Source organism: Hyperoodon ampullatus, assembly GCF_949752795.1.
Source record: "Hyperoodon ampullatus genome assembly, chromosome: 17".
In the NCBI taxonomy this organism is placed as follows: Eukaryota; Metazoa; Chordata; class Mammalia; order Artiodactyla; family Ziphiidae; genus Hyperoodon; species Hyperoodon ampullatus.
In genome coordinates, this window is record NC_136930.1 from 13,473,604 (window position 1) to 13,495,220 (window position 21,617).

A 21,617-nucleotide genomic window follows, 5' to 3' on the forward strand; every position below is an offset into this window, starting at 1 on the left:
ATGAATAAAAACAATTTTTGCCCTTCAACAACTTAGAGTTAAACGGGAAAGACAGAGAAAGTAGCCAGTGGTTGTAATAGGGTGTGATATGTGTTTTGGTAAAGATACGCATACAGTCAAAGGACCATGTGAAGATTTGAGTGATGGGGCCAGGGGAGAAGACAGGAAAACTCACAGGTGAGTGGATCAATGAAGATATACACATTTACAGAATAATAATCCTGCACTTTACAGTTGTATAACTCTGAAGCTTTCAGAACTCTTTCACATTCACTATCCAACGTGAAACAACACTGTGGTTCTGAAACAACCTTATATATGAGGAAACCCACCTTCAGAAGACACATTGTGACTTTCCAAGATCTTATGGCTGACAATTTGCTGTTATTGGTACAGTGAATAGTTCAAGGTCATATGGATTTTTTAAAAGTCAATTGACCAGTAATATATATCTCAGTCTATTTTATGTCATTGCAATTAAAAATGATTAACACTAGCCATCCATCCTACAGCTCTACCCTCTCATCTTGTCCCTTCTCCTATTCAATATCCATTCATAAAAACTACCACTCTCCTAAATAGGGAGCCTGTCATTACTGGCATTGCACTCCCATATTATATACGTGGGAAGAAAAGAAAAGAATAAAATGCTTTTTTTTTTTTTTGGCAACTGAATAGCCACTTTTCAGAAAATAACAAGGAACGCTAAAATGCCTTAAAATTTGACATTATTAGTAATAGTCATTAGTTCCATAATTGCTCCTGCCTTTTTAAATTGTTTTAAGTTAAGTCTCTAAGGCAAGGGCATTATCACTAAAGGAACTATTTAGCTTAACATGAAAACATTGGAAGAAAAATGTAGATTGTTCTCATTTTAATTTAAAAGCTGGTTATGTGCATAGGGATTGAGTGTTATTTGTCCCTTTTGAGAGGGCAAATTTGGCTTCTGATCACACCTTAGGTTGCTGATTACTGGTACAGATGTAACCCACAGCAGCTGTGGAACTTAAAGGTAGAGTAAGATCATAACATCTCTTAAAATGCTACTGTCTTTTAGCCCTTAGCAATGCTAAAGCAGTCAAGTGTCCTCTCTACTGGATAAAGGTGTCATTTTCAGAGAAAGATGGTCTGCACTGGTGCTCTAATTGTTCATGAGATTGTGAGCAAAGTTTCAGAAAAAAAATTTTCAACAGTATGAAAAGACTTTGGGGCCAATTAGAAACAGCATCTGTTTATATATGTAAGTGTGAAAACTCAAGTGTAACTATTAATTTATTGACTACATCAATGGTCTAAAAGACTTCTGAACTTTCCAAAACAATTTTGATTTTCTAAACTATTGCACCCAGTTTTTTACTAATTGGAAACAGATCACTGCTTATTCTCTTGGACATCAGTAGTAGTTGCCACCTATAAAGTTTGCTGGAGTTTGGAAAGCTGAACTTCAATCTATCTGTCATCTGTCTCAAATTCAGTAACCCTGTGTAATAATGCACTTAGAAAACACAACAGTATTTGTTTTTCTCTTTGGGATATGGGGATATGTGTATGTATACGGCTGATTCACTTTGTTGTACAACAGAAATTAATACAGCATTGTGAAGCAATTTTACTCCAGTAAAGATGTATATAAATAAATAAATTAAAAATAATAGAAAAAAGAAAATACAACAAGGAATTCCCTGGTGGTCCAGTGGTTAGGACTCTGCGCTTCTACTTAAGGGGGCCTGGGTTTGATCCCGCAAGCCTCATGGCATGGCAAAAAACCCCAAAAACGTGTAACCATTATATTAGCTGCTGTATTACAGGAAATTATAGTATAAAATTAGGAAATGGCACGGTGTTAATATCTCTATATCTCAAAATGCAATACACATTTCAGTGCATAGTATATTGGTGGTTTTCATAGTAATACTTGTGGTTTCATATATTTGCTCTGTTGGGTCTGGACCCTTGCACAGAATTTTCCTTCTGCCTGGTATGAGTTCTCCTCCTTATTCAGCTCCTTCATCTGGCTAATTGACTGTCTTTAGGCCTAAACTTAAAAATAATTTCTGCAGGTTTTAATCCTTCTACTTTGACTCCTTCATCATCTGTATCCAATGCCTATAACAGTTCCCAGCACATAGAATTTCTCAAAACATGCCTGTTAAATAAATGAAAGAGTCGGTGCCTTTTCCTCGTATTTTTTCCTGTGGCACCTTGGGCTTACCTGTGTCAATTAACTTTTGCTTTGTATTCTAATAAGTTGTAGATCTGTTTTCTCAAGGTAAACTTTTTATGGTAGGGATCAGTTCTTATTCACCTCTTTGTCCCCAAGCCTAGTTAATTATGTGGCACACAATAGGTGCTTAATAAATACTTGTGGAATAAATAAGGGGGTAAAGTGTTATGGGTCCCTTAGGTTCAGAAATGCCCCGGCCATTCATATGGAGCTTCCATTCTTCTATGGGTTCTAAGTACCACAGGTACTTCTTAAGAGAGTGTTGTCTGTATCAAGGTTATTGTTTAGTTTCATTTGAAAAAAAAGGTGGGAAGAAAGAACATTCTGGTGGAAGTAGGGTTCTCATGGAACTTTCTTTGAAGGAAATGAATACCAGAGGTCTTAGACATAAAATGTTAGAGAATAAACGTACCCTATATGCAAGTGCAAGTCTGTACGCATTTTGTCTAAAGATTAGTAAGAGGTGAACAGGAAATATTGGTTGAAACAAGAGCAGCCTGGTATGGTGGAAAATGGTGATGGATTCAGGAAAGTGTGGGTCTAGTCCTAGCTCAGTCTCTAGAATACGCCATCTCACTGAGAATGTTTCCTTAACTGGAAAAGAACTAGGGGAGCGACGATAACCTTCGTCTCTGACAGTTGTGATTCCACATCATATGTTAGGCAGTAATCATATCAGCCTCTTTTCTTTCTTTCTTTCTCTGAGTTTATATTTTATAATTCACATTCAAAACATTTTTATCTCAACCGTTGGTTATATTAAGATTCATGATAAGTGGAACCACATTTCAGGAAATTCCTTTTCTTCCTTTTTTTTTTTTTTTTTTTAAGGCATAGTTTCCATGTATTCTGCCCTTTCCCTCCTTCACACGCCCCTGTCTGCCACCCTTCTATCCCCTTTCTTCTCTTTGTTTTTCAAGGGAAATTGCATTTGGGTATTTTTGATTCATTTCCAGGTGATTAACAAAATATTATATTGTTAGAATGACTTGATATTTAAAATGCCAATTCTGTAAAGCTAAGAAAAGGATGACTGAAGTTGATAGCTTTGTGCTTTGGAAGGGATTTTATTTCATTAGCACCACCAGTGGGGGAAGGAGGGAAAATCAGCATTTCAGCAGTGCCATGTTAGAAATGGGGAACCTGGGGCAGCCATGTTGAATCAAGCCTCTTGGCTGGGGCCATCTCTTCTGACCCCAAGGCTCAGAGCTCCTGATGTCTTGTTCTTTTCTTTGTTCACTTGGCTGTGTGCCACATTGGTAATCCTCTCTGCAAAAGGTCCATTTCCTCTGCATTTTCCTCCTGGAGTCGTTTACTTTGTGTTCCTCATTCATCAGTGCCACCCATGTCAGTGATTTATGAAAGGTGGTCACAGCCAGACTCCAAGCTGTGTGGCCTTTGAAACAAATAGCGTTGTGTAGGTTGCTCCTTTTCTATGGTGTCGATATTGAAAAGGACCTGGCACTGTGGGAAAAAGAAAGCCTGTCGAGAAGCCCTGTAGTACGCACAGTGCTTTAGTTATATCTGGTCATCAAGAAAACCCTCAGTCATCACCGGGTCTTGGCATAAGACTACAAGTATCCAGACATTTTGGGAAAACCACTGCACTCCAGAGCGAAGGAAACGAATAGGTGTCTTCAGCGAGCACCCAGGGACTAGTCTGCAGCATCTCACTGTTGGCCCTCAGATGCTGGCCCTTCCAGAAAGCAGATCTGTTACTCCAAGCAGTTTGCCACTCATTCTCTTGCCCCTAGCAGCCCAGGCAAAGGGGATTATTGGCACAAACGGACTAGTTCTGTCACACGGAAGAGCCAAATTGGAAGAACCCACAGCATTCTTTCTGGACCAGTTGTCCAAATGAGGGGTGATAGTGTAGTTAGTTCAACTATAAAAAGCAGTTTATTTGAAGTAAGTTTCCAGCCCTCTCTGCATGCTTTGAGTTAAAGTCCTCACAGTTTGGAGGATTTATATGGACTTGATATTTTCTAATAGTTTATGTTTCAGTTTAAGTAAATATAACTATCCTATCTCTTTCACTATCTTATCCGTTGAAAAAATCCCACAAGATTGGAAGCATTTGGAAACATTTAAACTAGAGCATATTAATTTTTTGCTAGTGGAAACCATGATTTGTGAAAAAATATGACCACATCTGTGATTTCTAAGGAATCCCAGAACTTTTTTCCTAGCTTAATTTTTGTTTTGAAGAAAAAACATGCTTTTTTTTTTTTTTTTTTTTTAACCCTCCGAAAGTGCTTTGGAGTATACATCACAATTTAAAAAAAAAAACTAAAGTAAATTTAATTTTTTGTTTTAGAATTTTCATTTCAGCAAGGTAGAAGAGTGTCAGGGTTGAATCCAGTCCCAGCAATGCCTTTTTTGGCCCCTGGGCTTTAAGCTCTTTAATCAGCAGCTCTGCCTTCAATTTCTTTATGGATCAAATTGACCTGAAGATGCCTTACCCTCAAATTGTAGTGAAAAACCAATCAAATAAGATCCTGTCTATGAGAGCCTTGAAAAGTTAAAAAGGAGGGTCTTTGAAAAGTTATAGAAAAAAATGTAAGCTTTATTCACACTTATTTAGTTATCTTTTAAACACATATGGTGTCCTAGAATTTATCGTTTCATATCTCAGAATTTATTTCCAAACGTTTCTGGCCATGAAGTATAAAAATATATCTTTTTCTAACTGAATCACTTTGCTTTTATATATATATAACCTTTCCAGACTGACAAGTTGTTTGACAATTTTGACCACCAATGTTTAGATGAGTTTGTGATATCTGTTTAATTTGATGTTTTAAATTTCAGTGATTTAAAATCTCCGTGATTACTAGTGTTCAATGAAATGCTGGTAAAAGGCACAAATAACGGAGAAATTACTAATAACACACAAGTAAGGAGAGGAAGACTGGATGTAAACATTCGGAAAAGGGCAGGCTAATGAGCTGTACTCTTTTCCATAAGTACTTTTAAGTCCCTATGCTAAGTCTTCACACAGATTTATCAAATACAGAATTAGTGACTGTTTTCTTAATCTAATTTTAGGTGCATATTTATAAAGTTAATAACAGAAAATCTTATACTACACATTTAGCATTCTGACCACCTAGCTCCACCAGGTGGTTATTTGTTTATGTGACCTAAAATCCACCTGAAAGATATATTGTTGCCTTGAAACAATTATTATCTCCTTCAGAGTGAGAATTTGCCAAACTGATAATGCCATAAGTACGAACTGAGATGGTGGAGGATAGTGAAGATTTGGTGTTGCTCCCAGGTTTCACTGCTCTTCATGACTCATCTTCTTTCTTATTTTCTCTCTCCTTCTCTTGACTTTTTCCACCTCTCTTCCTCTTTGCCTCTAGGGAGAAGCCTCCAGTGGAGGACAGTCATTGAAAAACTACATGGAAGAAGTGAGTTTTAAGGTAGTCTTGTAACATGGTCTGAAATCAGTCTATTATATAAGGTGAGACACTCACTTGGGCTTTCTCCATCTGCCTGTAGGGTTTCCAGTCATGCCCACAAAAACAAGACAGTAAATAATATGTTATCAAAATGGTGTTTTGTTCCTCCTTGGTCGGGAGAGCCTATAAATATTAATTTATCTTGAAAATGAAGGTAAAACTGTATAAACCTAAGGCTATCACATATTTTCACTCACAAACATTTGTTGCTATCCTAGTAAATGAGAAACACATGTTTTATATTGGCCATGCACAAAAAAATAAGATATGATCATTGCTCTTATGGAGAGAATAATCTGTACCAAATTGGCATTTATTCATGTGATAAATGCTCATCAAGGATGTTATTCGTACAAGCCATTAAGCAAAGTGCTATCTTGACAATAAAAACGTCTGGCAGATTTTTGTTGCAAAACCATTTAGACTCCTGGTTTTATTTTGGAGATATCCAAGGGTGCTCTGTGTCTCAGGATGTGTCTTTGGGCTGTCTGTAAACTGCATTTGGGAACTCTCAGATAAGCCCGTGGACAGACTCCATAAAACTTGGTCTGAAGCCAAACCATAATGGTCACTGAATTAGCCATCTGAATCTGTTTCAGGTGAAGGAAACTGGAAAACAGTTTGGTGGTGATATCATAGAAGTAGCAAATATTTGGTCTGACTATTGCTTCTCAGCAAGACAGAATCTGTTTCTCTAAATATTTTATTCTTTCATGCATGAATCCATTAAAAGACCATTTTGAGTGGCCTACTGAATGTAATAGGTAGTCCATACATTTATTCAAAACAGTGGACCCATACTTAAACTCACACTTGCTTTCAAATATCACTTGGAGAGGAAAATCAGAGTGCATAGCACCCCTTTAAGTCTCAAATCTCTGGTTTGCAGGCTTGTTTGGAGATGGTTGAAGTTTTACCAAAAGAACAATGGAGAAAGGGTAACAAAAGGAAAGAAAGGAAATAACTACGTAGATGGTCTGAGTTCAGGTTAGAAAATCAAAATATATGGGGCAAAAAATTGGAGGGTTGGTGCACCAATTTTAAATTTCAATGTAATGGATTTGATGCAGAAATTGAGAAAAATACAGTCAAGAAATTAATGTTGCCCAAGGAGAGAAAGATACTATTTTCAATATGTACACCAATAGAACCTCCCTTTAGGATTCTGTAGTTGCCCAAGCCCTTGGCTAGCATTCCCCATTAGGGACTAGAGGTGGTAGGTCACCTCCACAAAAAGGGTGCCTAATGCCTTTTGTCGTGTGTCCTGTATGGGTCTAGTACTTTGGAAGAAGAGGTGCTGGTACAGGGTATGGGCTGCGTATGTGATAGAACTTTAAAAATGAGTCATTCTAATTTGGGTTCTTATCCAAGGAAAAGATCCTTATTTCCTCCATCATTATACATGTGCAATCTAAACGTGCATGTTGTAAGCAATTGTAAATACTTAATGTGACAAGGTTGGGCATTTGTGCCTTTTCACTAGAAGTGCTGGCAGGGCATCCCTCCTCAGTGTGGTCCTCTGACTAGGTAAGAAATGGGGGCTTGTAAGAAATGCCAAACCTCAGCACTCACACCAGATCCAAAGAATCAAAATTTGCATTTCTAACAAAATCCCTGTGTTATTCATAAACACCCTAAAGTCTGAGAAGCTCTACCCTGAAGTGTTCTTTCCAGTGCTATTTCTAGAAAGTAACTACATTCTTCATGGAAAATCCCCAATTTTATAAATATAACATGGGTAAAAGGGAAATTCTTATTAATAAATTTATGAGTTTTATTTATTCATTTACTCTCAAAAATAATATTTTTGGTGGATTGGGGTATGTAATCTCTCTAGCTTCTGAGATTCATTACTGACTTTGTTTGAATTTACGACTATGTGTGAGCTGCCCAAGGTAAGCCTTTCCTTTCTAGAGGTTCAGTATCGCATAGTATTTTTTTTTCTAATATTGATTAATATTTAGATTTTAGCTCTTTTTAAAAGCAATAAACAGTCATCCTTTATAGAAAAACTAAGCATGATCTTAATTAATGAACTATTAATTTATTGATAGTTGGTTTCTTTTTGCAGACATTAATGCATTTGGTCTTTAGGAAATATGTGTTCTAACTCTTCTCCACTGGCAGTCCAAATATGTTAAGAATGTGAGCCATAAAAGGATAGTTTTATTTTTTCTCACTTATACTCTTATTTCACTTTTGCCCTCTTTCTTCTTATTAATAGAATCAGCAAACAATGGGGAACAGTATTTATAAATGTTAGAAGCATTGAAGTTAAAAGTTAAAAGTGATCTAGCAAACACTTGCTTTTATTTAGTACACACTAAAACTCACGTAAACCATAGAGTTTACATTTTTATTATATTTAACATTTCTTGCTAAAGTTTGAACAGCTCTTTGCACATCAAAGTCCCTGTGTTTTTTTTTTAATTTAGTCTTATAATTAGACAGAATCATAACCACATGATGTTAGGCAATTCTGTTTAGACCTAAGTCAAAACTAAGGAGATGATATGGTCTCCTCAAAAAGTAAAGCTAAAATGAAATTTGTATTTATATTTTCTATATATTTAATGTGTTTTTTTTTTCAGATAGGATTTGTATTTTTGACCAAATAAAAATGAGATCTTTTATAATAGTTTATTTCTGTTAATCCTCAAAATGGTTCTAACAATTTTTTAAAAATTATCCAAGGAAAAGATCCTTATTTTCTCCATCATTATACATGTGCAATCTAAACGTGCATGTTGTCAGCAATTGTAAATACTTAATGTGACAAGGTATTTGCTATGTAAGGCACTTGCTAACTCAAGGTAGGAATAAAAATTTCACACCGCAAAAATTTTAGCTGTTAGAATTATAATATTAATATTCACTCCAGAATATGTGTATAATTGAAAACAACTTATCAAAATCAAGTACTTGTAAAGCTTACTATACATTTTATAGAGAAGCTAATCCATTTAAACTATCACATTTCCCAAAGGAATAACTGGAGAAGTAGCATAGTATACTGGTTAAAAATCCACTAATTAATAGAGAAATGTATTAATCTGCATATGTAGTCAACAAGGAAGTATTGTCAATTTAAATGATTGAGGAACTATACAGAGCTAAAGACTGAAGTTAATGACTTTTAAAACTTTTTCAAGAGCAGTTTAGAGCCATTCCTCACAACTTCAGGAAGTTAGCTGAAGGCCAAGGCAACACACAGAGGAGTGTGAACTAACTCAAGGTGTCAAGCAGCAGCTTCACAATCTCTGAGGGTGTGAGACAGGAAAAGAAGCACACTGAGCAGGCAGGCCTTTGCAAATCTGTTGAGGCTGATTTTGCCAGCTGTACCATCTGAACTGGAAAGGAGATCAATTCTGTGTAACAAAATATCTTAGAATCATTCTTCATGCCAGTTTTGGCCTGTCTTTTCCTCCTGCGGTATATTCTGTGATTGTTAGTGTAATGAAGTTCCAACTATACTTTTGAAAGAGAGTGCATGACATTATTCTCCTATAAAAAGAAGAGATCATTTGCTTTTTATCATGCACAGGGATTTACTTGTTAAAAGTGGAAATAACTATTATTCAGCATTATAGTTTTATTCCACTTAGGAAACTAGAAAACAAAGGTTTTTGCAGGGAAACCCTATTTTGTCACCGATATTCATTAAGAATTCATACATGTTGTTAAAGGATAGCAATTTTTTAAAAACTTATCATGATGGCTTTCATACAGATGTAAAATGAACACATGTCAAGGTTTGTTTAAGTCATTAATGAATGAGGAAACCAGTAAGATGTTATAGCCAGTTCAAAGGAGAATTCTAACCCTCCCATGTGTAGTCAAAGAATGCTGAAATGAAGTTATAAACAGATGTAAAAAATGGCCAAACTGATCAATATCCATAGGTTAATAACCAGTTACATTAAAATAGATGCAATTTGCATTTATATGAACAAGAATTATTTGCACTACTATACATTTCTATAAATTACAAAGTTGTAAAATAGCTCAAAGTCAGTGAAAGACTCGGAGCCTTTATAAAATCAGGTAAACAGGGCTTCCCTGGTGGCGCAGTGGTTGAGAGTCCGCCTGCCGATGCAGGGGGCACGGGTTTGTGCCCCGGTCCGGGAGGATCCCACATGCCGCGGAGCGGCTGGGCCTCTGAGTCTGTGCGTCAGGAGCCTGTGCTCCGCAACGGGAGAGGCCACAGCAGTGAGAAGCCCGCATACCGCAAAAAAAAAAAAAAAAATCAGATAAACAAAAGGGCTTGCTAGAAAAATGACTTATTTTTCATTGACTACACCCAATAATCTTTTGCTAATTTCAAAGTCTTTTACAGCTTCATCCTACAATTTCCTTGTATAGAAAAACCACAAAATGAATGACTTAAGAAAGAAGAGGAAGGTGTCATGAAAATAATCAATAAACAATCAATAAGAAAGACTAGAAAAGAGTTTTCTTTGAGCCAAACTGAGGACTAGCCCAGAAGACTCTGAGAAACTGCTTGGGGGCAGCAGAGTTTTCAGCACAGTTTTGTATCTTGTCAGAACAAAGAACCTTAAACAAGTCAGGGTTATATTCTTCAAAGTTTCAAACAAAAGAACAGTCCAGCAAGTACACAGCAAGTCAGCTTGGCCTTGACACCTGGGAAGGGAGTCTTATCGTCAAAGGAGGACCAGCATTGGCGTCCCAAGAAGAGACGCATTTAATCTTTATTTTTAACATGGACATTCTTTACTTTTGGTCAATGCATCCTTTTCTCTAAGAATTAAAGCAGATGTACAATGTATGTTTAATAGGCCACAAAGAGGCTATTTTAGTTAGCATAAAATTCAAGTTAACTCACGTATAAGCCAGAATGACTTTCCTATATCTCAATATGTGAAAATTTCTTTTATCAGAGGGCAATCCCAATGTGTAGTGCAATGTAGCAAATTTGTCAGGTAAAATTTTTTAGCAGCTTGTATTTAGTTTGTAATGTTTTCCACAATCTACCATATTTTTGTACTGATAACTTGGTTATTGCTCCCTTTCTTTTCTTTTCCCAGATCCTATTCGTTCCAACTTATATTTTCTCAAATGTATTACTTCCCTGTTCTTATGTTTTAATTGCCCTTTGATGATATGCAAAAGAAATAAGCTATAGAAGTATAATTCACTAAAAAATTACAGAGTTCAGCCTGATAATACTAGCCATTTCATTAACAAAGTTATTTCCAAACTTTATTAATTTAAGAATGTAAATTATATATGGAGAACTTTATTTTAACAGAAGTATAGGCTTAATTCTTTGTCAGTATTGCAGTCTATTAAATGTATGTAAAGTGGGCTGTAATTTTATTTCGCTTTATTTGCAACATGCTTCAGGGATACTTACTGTATATAGATATCATGGTTATAGAAGGGAAATGAAAGTGATTAATCCTTTTTGAAAGATGGAAACTGATGTTTGGTGTGTTGTTTTCATTCTTAACCAAAGGGAAAGAAATATTTAGTTGCCTCAGAGTTAAATTATCCAATGGTGAAAGTTTGAGCAAAGGAGCATTTTTTTTTCTCTAAATAACCTGAATAACCTATGGCCACACATGACATAAATCACTGATTGATTGCATTTAGAGAATCCAAAAATAAACTACCCACGTGGAATAACAATACTGCTAAAGTTTATAAAGCACTTACTCTGTTAGCAGATAAAATGATATGTTGATACAGGGCTAGAGACTGTTTTCCATATGATACATGTCACTATTTCCCACCACTCCTGGTCCCTGGACATTTACGTACTTATGGGGAAAGTGTTTTAGAAAAAGGATGAATGTCATTTCTTCTAAAAGCAATCCAAAGAACTTGCTCTTAGGAATATGAAACAGTTTGCACTGTGCTCATACAGAGTTTAATATTCCTGTAGAAAAATTTTTGAATAAGTTGGCAAAGAGGAACATGTCAACTCTTGTTTTTAAAAATGTTCACGATTTTAGCTCCTTGACCCCATCAAAAATAATTACAAGTAGTCTGATGGGCTGAACTTTGGACATACATAGTACTGCCTGCTGGTATTGATGAAGCAAACAGGTGCATTATATTACTAACTGTATTCAAGGGAAAACCAAAGTAAAACATTCAAATGATCTATTAATAGCAATATTTGTACTATCTCTATGATTCTGATTCCAACATCTCAACATTTTAAATTTTTTCCCAAACTAGATATTTTGCTGAGCTCATGTTTCATTTGTATTTTATATAATTTGCAATAAACAAAGAATCGTTGCAATAAACAAAGAATAACTTGCCTGTTCAGTAGTAAAGCCATTAAGACCAGAAACCAATCAGTAGTATTACTTAATATTCTGAACTATTATGGGAAAAAGTAACACCATTGACTTCTTAGTCATATCTTTTCTTATGAAAACAGATTTTAGGATTTGGGCCAAAAAGCTAAATAATCAAAATACTTTTTCAATTAAAAACATTTTTTTCATAATCACTTTAAACTTTTTTCTGTTTTAAACAAAGAACTTTTGCCATTCGATTTTACCTTATAAAACCAAAAAGATCATTTTTTCATATTTCTTCTTTAAACACCAGAGACTCCATGTTCTATTTTTGAAAAACTGCAGGAATGTGATATCCCTCTCTGTTACATGAAAATTTTTTAAATTTTACTTCTGCTGTTCTTTATACTGTTATGGAATTTTAAAGCTAAGATTTTTCACGTTTCTGCTGCTTCTGTAGTATAGCCCTACAAGACCAAATCCAATACTTGATAAATTTGAAAAAAAAAAAGTTAAATCCTAAAACTAAACACTGATTTATACCTAAATTGTATATTCCAAGATGGAATATCTTTAACGTTTGCTGACTTTTCCTACAATAGTTCATTTAGTTCCTCTCACATTCTACTGACAGTCTAAAGGAATCTAGATATAGAAATTTACTAATTGTAAAGTCCTAGAGATGATCTAATCCAGCACCTTCACCCGCTTCATTCTATCTCAAGAGGAGAACTGACATGCCCTAGATTAACCGGGATAAAAAGCTGTGATTCCTGACCCCTGGGGCAAGGATTTTTCATTGCAAAGACCATCTGTCATTTGGTAGGAATTTAAATTTTAATCCGATTAACAGACTATTTTCAAGAGCTGCTGATGCTAAAAGAGTTTTTAATGAATCTCATTAATTTTTTTTTATTATTTCAATTTTTTAAATAAACTTTTATGTTAGAACAGTTTTAGATTTACAGAATTATTGTGAAGGTAACACAGAGCGTTCCTATATACCTCCCCTGTAGTTCCAACTATTATTATTGCTTTACATTAGTATGGTACATTTGTCACAATTAATGAATATTAATACATTATTAGTTACTAAATCCATGCTTCATTCAAGTTTGTTGTCCCAAGATGCCACCTAAAATGTCACATTACATTTCTTTTTTTTAAATTAATTTTTTATTGAAGTTTAGTTGCTTTACAATGTCACATTATGTTTCATACTTACATCTCCTTAGGCTATTCTGGGTTGTGACCATTCCTCGGACTTTCCGTATGTTTGATGACTATATGTATTTCCTTGTGTTTGAAGAGTACTGGTCACATATTTTGTTGATTGTCCCTCAATTGAGGTTTGTATAATATTTTTCTCATGGTTGGACTTGGATAATGTGTTTTGAGGAGGAATACCATAGAGATAAAATTCCATTTTTATCCCATCCTATCAAGGTTACATACTATCAATAGGAATTATTGCTGTTGATGTTGATCTTAATCACCTGGTTTCAGGTAGTATTTGTCAGTTTTCTCCACTGTAAATTTACTCTTTTTGCTTTCTCTTTCCATATTGTACTCTTTGGAAGAAAGTCACTATACACAGTCCACACTAAAGATGTGGGAAGTTATTTTCTGCTTCCTTAAATATCTACATAAATTATTTGAAATCCTTCTGCATGGCATATTTGTCTATTCTCACCCACTTGTTGATTTAGTCAATCATTTATTTTCATCAGAATGGATTGATAGACATTTGTTTTGTATGTTGGGTAGTAACCCAATGCTACTTTATTTCGTTGCTTAAATTGTTCTAGCTTTGGCCACAGAGAGATTTTTTAGTTGGCTCCTTTAGCCCTTTGATATACCGCATCATTTTGTGTGTGTGTGTGTGTATGTGTATGTGCGTTAGCACTTTTTTTGCTTTCTGGCACAAGATGCTCCAGGCTTATCTTGTATATTTCTTGCCTTGGCCTAAGAGTCAGTCCTTTGTCCAAGAGTCCTGATTCTTTCATTGAAAAGGGTATTAGAAACCAAGATCTGGGTGGTTGTTGTTTTCATTGCTATTGGGGTGTCATTGTGTCTAAATCCTCTATGCTGCCATAGCAGCAAGATATATGTGTGATTAGTAACCATAAATATATATATATATATATATATATATATATATATATATACACACACACACATATTTATATGTGTAGCCATCTGTATGTATAGTAAGCTAAACATGAGTTCACACTGATGTCTCCAACTCGAATTATACATGGAACATTCTATCCTTGCTTATCTGTAAACTCCTGCTCCAAGAGTGAAAAACTTGGCTTCCAACATCTGCCATCCATTTACTTTGTTCAATTCCAGAATATATATATATATATATATACACACACACACACACACACACACACATACACATATATATTCAGAATTTTTAACCTATAAGCCCGTAACTTCATCCACTATAATGCAGTGCTTATGTACATTTGCTTTTGCTTCTGATCTTACAGACTCCATGCATTTTCAGAGTTACTTAGGTCAGCACCTTATTCCCCCACCCACTTCAGTGAGGTTCTTTTACATCTGTAATTCATTTAGATTCTTTTTTTTAGTATTTTGCCTTCCATCCTGGGATATCCCACCTTCCTAATTGATTTTTTCATTTGCATACATTAAGGTTTACTCTGTGGCGTGAAGTTCTACAGATTTTGACAAGTGCTTAATGCCTTGTATTTACCATTATTACATCACACAGAATATATCACTTCCCTAAAAGATCCCCTGTGCTTCACCTATTCAACTCCTTAATCCCCTTTGTAACTCCTGGAAAACTCTACCTTTTTGAAACTCTAGATTGGGACTAAACATATCCAGAGGTAACCATCACAGTCAAGGGATAGCTGATATGTTGTTACTCTTATACAGCACTTATTTTAAACAAAGTGGACATTTAATGTTTGGTGTATCATGTTTCTTAGAGATGGGGATCGTGAGCCTTTATTTTTATCTTGTTAGTATTTTTCTGAACAAAATAAAGCAAAATATCTCAATTTGGAGGAAAAGATCTTTCTTTCAAAGAGGGGGAAGATGATGAATGAATTGAGAGGTCAAAAGAGTAAATGGATTGATTTTATGTTTTTAATTTTCAAAGTTATGTTTGAAAAGATTTTATTGAATGATGACTCAATAAATTTAAAATTGTTACTTATATTTTATTGTCAAAGGGACCCATCCTTCCTTCCTCCTTCCTTTCTACCCTTCATCCTCTCCTTTTTTTCTCTTTCTTACTTCCTCATACACAAGTGTTTACTGTGTACCTGTTAGTGAGTACCTATTTTTCCCCAGACATTATAATGGATACTGGAAATTAATAGGTAAAAAAAGTTATCCATGGCATAAAAGACTTTCCTCATTTTTTTTGAGGCCAGAAGATATGAAAGGACAATTACTATATAGTATTTGTTATATTGATACAATAGGCGCACAAAGGAGTAAATCTGTCTTGGAGCATCAGGGAAGGCAACAGAGATGATACCTGAGCATTGGGAAGAGTGTTAATGTCTGAGACAGATAAATATACTGCATTCTAGGCAGGAAGTATAACATATGAAAACATCTAGGTAGATTAGACAGAGTGACAAAATTAAGGTGCTACCAGTTAATTAAGCTGGAGTGGAAGTGTCAGTCGAGGTGGGATGGAGATGAAAGTGGTGGTAGATCAGAGGCTAGACAAGTATAGCTCATGGAGGGCCTTGAGTTGAGATCTCGTGCTGGAAATAATGAGAAGACTACTCAAGGGTTTATGAACAAGGTAATGAATACATCATGTGACATTTTAAAAAGCTCTACTTGGCAAGGAACTGGTGGAGAGAATTAGGGAAGGTATGACTCTTAATCCTAGAAAACTTTGTAGACGATTATAACTACAGTCAGGGTGGGAGATGATGAGAGTCCGCTTTAGGGCAATGACAGAGGCATGGAACAGCAAGGAAGTATTTGAGAAATATATTAATAAAAATAGAAAGTAATATGAGGAAGGAGGCAATGAAGTAATACTGAAGGATAAAGTTGAGAATGTTCTCTAAATCCTCCTAATCTTTAATCTCATTTAAGGGAATTGGAACCTTGATGGCAAACAGGCACATTTTGTGCAATTTTATATTGAATATTTCATTATTATATTTCCAAGAATGAGTGCTAAGAATTCCATAAAAATATTAATTCAGGAAGGAACATAGTCTAGATATTTCTTCTTATTAAGACAGTAAATCTTATTTAAAGGAGAATGTAAAAAAAATGAGTTCAGAGTTTTTGGCATGTCCATGAAATGAAAATGAATTTAAGCTTAAAATTCTTCTCTGTTGTGAGGAAATTCTTGTTATGGTTTTTTGACATGTAATTCATAGAAACTGAAGTGTTCACCCATATTCGTATTCACAGTATCATTCTAGAGTTTAATCCAAATAAACTTTTTCTTTGGCAGGATGACTCTTTAAAGCAATTGCAGGTGGTTCATCAACCGTGGATCCTGCCAAGTGACACAGAAAGTGAAGGAGTGGAAGCAGAACAAGAGAAACGTGAGTAGACACTGCTATTTATTGACAAATTGCTTTTAACCAAAGGACATCCATGATGATGGTATATGCCTTTCCCAGTATCAAATGACATCTGCAAAAAATTCAGACTTATTTAGGGAGAACATGTAAAGATAAGCTATACTTTCAGTCTAAACATCTTGATTCACTGATCTCTTAATTGTGGTGCAGAGGCCCATAAACTTAACTTTCTGAAAAGCAGTGTAGTACGTTAAAAGAGGGAATTATTATTTCTGAAGACCAACATAAAATATACATTTGGAATGTGAATCGTCTACTAATGCTGTAGATTTATATCATATAAATCTATATTTATATCATATATCATATCATATATACAGTGATAACTTGTGATTATTAAAAAGTTTCAAAGTATGTTAGGATTGGCTCGTTATATTTGAAATGATCATTATTGGTTATATGGATAAATTTATGTATGTAGAACTGTTCTAAATTCACAAAACAAATTAATTTTATAATAGTAGTTAAGACAAAGAGAATATACAGCTCCTGATTTAAGTCATTGGATTATAATCATAACAAGAATGAATTACTATAATTTGTCATGACTCAGTGCATGCTCTCCAGGGGTTATTGACATTGTCAGACAGATGGGTTCAGCATGAAGATGAGAAGTTAGTGTCTGGACCATAGAGGAAAAACATCAATTTTTAAAATAATAAGATATCAGACTCTTACTTTTTTTTCTTTACCAGTGGTAGCCTGCAGAGACAAATAAAAATTGTAAGTAGTAATGTAGCACTCATGATAATTGGAGTGAAGCAATTAATTAACTATTCCCCTGAGCTCTAGTTATCAGAGAGACCTGATATATTACACAGGTAGCATCATGATTCTGTACCCAGGGAGATCCAGGAAATTACTTTTCCAGGTTAAAAGGCATTTATAAAGATCCTTATCCCACTTCCGTAACTGCAGGCTTATGTGGCCAGAGGGAGCACAGCCAGGAGAGGGACCTAAGAGGCAGTGCTCAGGTGAGAGGAGGAGACAGCCCCAGTGTCACTCAGCTGACACATTCTAAATGCAATGAATAACATAGTGACATTGTACAGATTCTAATGGAGGGAAACACCTTCTATAGAAAACAACTGATGAAGACTCAGAAAGTAGACTGTGCTTCAAGCATGTACTATAGAGTAGTTTGGAAGATCTTTAATGCAAATGATCCTAAGTAAAATAGTCTAGAAAAGGAGCAGCGTAGGATACAAAGAAGAGCATCCCCTAAATCTGAAAGAATTACGAGTGGCCCGGAACTTTTATGAAAACAAACGCAAGCACATTTATACCTCCTACTCCCTACACATTTAAACATACATAAGCTCTCATTCTAGAGTTTGGATTTAATAAGTTTCATCAAATTCTTTTGAGGTCTTCATAAATTTTGCATTAAATAAATCCTTCAAGCGAATGTGTGTGTATATGTGTGTGCATGCGTGCACGCATGTGTGTATTGTATAAAGACAATATATATAATTGAGCTAGCTGTACTCTCTCCGATTCAACATCCAGGTGCCCAAAGTGGGCATGACCAGGTAAGCAACACCCTTACAGGATGCACAGTGTATTAATTCTATGAATGTGCTATAACTTTTAATGAACTAAAAACTAAAATCAAGAAAATAATCAAGCAGGGCTTCCCTGGTGGCGCAGTGGTTGAGAGTCCGCCTGCCGATGCAGGGGACACGGGTTCGTGCCCCGGTCTGGGAAGATCCCACATGCCGCGGAGCGGTTGGGCCCGTGAGCCATGGCCGTTGAGCCTGCGCGTCCGGAGCCTGTGCTCCGCAACGGGAGAGGCCACAACAGTGAGAGGCCCACGTACAGCAAAAAAAAAAAGAAAAAAGAAAAGAAAAGAATCAAGCAGAAGTATATTTAATCCAAGTCCAAATTCAGACTTACTTACTTTTTCTGAAATCCATATGTCTCCATCAGTATTAAGTCTGGAAAACAGCTTACTAATGCAAAGGGGATTGAAAACCCCCAGAACTTTCTACAACCCTTATCCTCTAATCATATTGCCTTTCTGCCATATACTTTCACAAGATTTTGTTGATAAGTTGTAATCATCTTCTCTTCTATTAGGGTGCAAATTCTTTGAGGGAAGGAATCTGTTTTCTTCATCTTATTTAGCTACATAATAAGACCTCAATAAATATCTGAAAATTTAATGGATGAATGAATGTATAGGCTTCTTGGGTACTTTCTAACTTGTTTATCAGGACAGTTATAAATATGAAACAAATAAAGTGAAAAATAATTGTGACTGAATGATTGTCATGAAAATTATGTATAGTTTTTTTTAAATGTTAATATTGGATTTATAGCCTAGCCATAGATTTTGCCATATGGTCTATCAGTCACTCTGAAGAAGGTCATTCTTAAACTCTCCTAACCATAGACCTAGAACCAAAAATATTTGATTTCAGTAATGTCATACTTGGAGGTGACCCTTGACAATGGTAAATTGTTTGAAATAAAATCAGTGTTTAAAAATAATTAGGTGGTGATAGGAGCCATCAGGAAATGGAATGCTGGCTAGCAGTGCAGCCAAACTCATAGTACAGAGATGCAAATACTTTCCAAGAGCGGCATCCAACATTCAAGTACTAGAACAAGTGTAAGATGGAGCCACTGAGGTTCTGATACTTGTATTCAATGTATGAGTTTTGTGGAACAGCTGGCAGGATATGTATAGATCATCTACCTCTTTATTTTCTCAGTGAAAGAAAATAAATGACGTAAGTCTATGTGAACCCAGCATCTGATTTATAGTCTAGAGGCTCATATATTAGAAATTTATGAGTGAGGCAAAGGACAAGATTCATCATTCCAATGGTAACACCTGTTTCTTGACTCAGCTTTCTATAAATTATACGTAGGTAATTTTTTGGAATTTTCAGATTTCTCCTGAGACAAAATTATCGTGGTGGAAGGTTTCCAAATAACGTTAGGGTCTTTGTAGTTGTGCATATTTCTTACTGCTTCATTTTAAAATAAGACTTAGTACAAGTAAGCTTTATAAAAGCACCATTTAGGAAAAGATGTCTTGAATAATTCAATGGGAAGCTTTAAACACTTTTATTAGAAACAAGATAAACAGAACCCTTAAATAGACTTTTTATCTACTCTGATTTTAGAATAAAAGTCTACATCACAAATTTCAAAAACTCATGTCAGGAGTGTGTTTGTTTTTAATCTCTCAGATTACTATCTGATGTCACTAAATAACTCAAATTATAGATATTTGAATCTACTGGGGTACTTCATATTCATGGACTCCATTTCAAACCTAGTGAATCAGAATCTCTGTGCATAGGACTCTAAATTCTGCATTTCTAATAAACTCCTCAGTTGATCTTTGCTTATTCTAAAGATTGAGAAATATTGGAATGAAAAGTCCAATGAATCAGAGGGTTGTGTTTTCAGAAGTGTCTCTATAGGGTTGTTAAACTTTGGACTTTGTTTCTCTAAGCGGCTTTTCCACCTGTAAGTTAAGTTTGGATGTAAAATGTAAGGATGGAGAAGAAGAAAGGCTGAAATTTGAGGGAATAAACATGGAGTAAAATTGAGGGTCAGGTCCTTTTGTCTGTGAGTTCAACATCTCCAAAGGCACAAAGTCATTAAACAGCTACAGTCTAGCCAGCCAGCACCCTCTAACTACATTTTGGATTTTTAAACATGAATAAGCGAACCAAAAACAAGCAAACAAATGAAAAACCAAACAAACAAAACAGCAGAGATGCCCGAAATAAAGAAACAAGAGCCAGAGTAAGTGGGAGCTAATGCTGTGGTGACTCTTTGAGACCTAAGATTTGGATGTAGGTCTTAGGCCGTGGGGTCTGAGGTCTTACTCTATATAAAAACTGCTGATTTGGCCCTGGGTCTGCTTAAGGCAGGGGAGCTTGTATGATGATGTTGTATAAAGCCTGATACCTGGAAAAGCTGCCTCCGGTATGAAAAGGGAAACAAAATACCTGTACTTTCCAGCTGTGGAAAACAACAAGGAAGTTTACTATCTGTTCTAAGGTTTGGATGAAAAATATAAATGTATTCATCAGAAATCAAATTCTCAGGTGTGTACTTTGATGGTTGGGTCCCAACTTAAACTACCTATATTATTAGGAACAAAAAATTATAATAAAAATTGGGCAGCCTCATTAAATATATTTTGAATTAACAGAAGTTAATATTAAAAGTGAAATTTGGCAACTTTGCTTGAGCACTTAGTACTAATTTTGATAGTAATATCATGTAATTTAATAGGGGGTTATATTAAAATGTCCTTTCCTTCTGTATATATTTTTGTGTTAATGCTAATTTAGAATTTTCCAAGTTCATATTTATCTCTTACAAAAGCATGATACAAGATCTACATTAATTTTTTATTCTGTTAGAGGATTTAAAAACAATAAACTTTTTAGTTTAGAATAATTTAGAATTCCAGAAAAGTTGCAGAGATAATACAGAGAATTTCCATACTCCCTTCACACAGTTTCCCTTATGGTTAACATGTCACATTACATTGGTAAATTTACAAAACTAATAAACCAATACTACTGTTAACTGACCCTCAGTCTTTATTTACTCATGTTTCCTTAATCCCTGCTAGTCTGTAACTGTCTCTCAGTCTTTCCTTATTTTCCATGACCTTGAACCTTTTGAGGAATTGTATTCCTCAGGAATTTTGTAGAATGTCCCTCGATTGGGATTTGTCTAATAGTTTTCTCATGATTAGACTGTGGTTATGTATTTTGGGGAAAAAGACCAAGAAGGTGAAAAACCCTCATCATTTAATATTGGAGAATATGTGCAATTAATGTAATGTTACCCTACATCACCAGGCTAAGGTAGGGTTTTCTGGCTTCTCCATTGTAAAGTTACTTTTAACCCACCTTTTTATACAGTTCTTTGGAAGCAAGTCACTAATTCTTGCCTGCATTCAAGGAATATGTCATCCAGATGACTTCTGGCCTCTATAGTTTCTGTTAAGATGTTAGCTGCTACCATTATTGAAGACCCTTTGTATATGATATGTTGTTTTCTCTCTGCT

The 21,617-nt window shown here is 35.2% G+C and overlaps 1 protein-coding gene across 1 annotated transcript in view; it reads left to right on the forward strand.

Annotated features, from left to right (window-relative positions):
• The window catches only part of LOC307065742 (uncharacterized protein C8orf34 homolog), a gene marked incomplete at both ends in the record, with an annotated part of 318,281 nt that overhangs the window by 277,185 nt on the left and 19,479 nt on the right, over positions 1-21,617 (forward strand). The window contains 2 exon segments of the mRNA XM_079722662.1: positions 5,593-5,640; positions 16,438-16,531. Of these exon segments, the coding sequence (XP_079578788.1) occupies positions 5,593-5,640; positions 16,438-16,531 (142 nt within the window).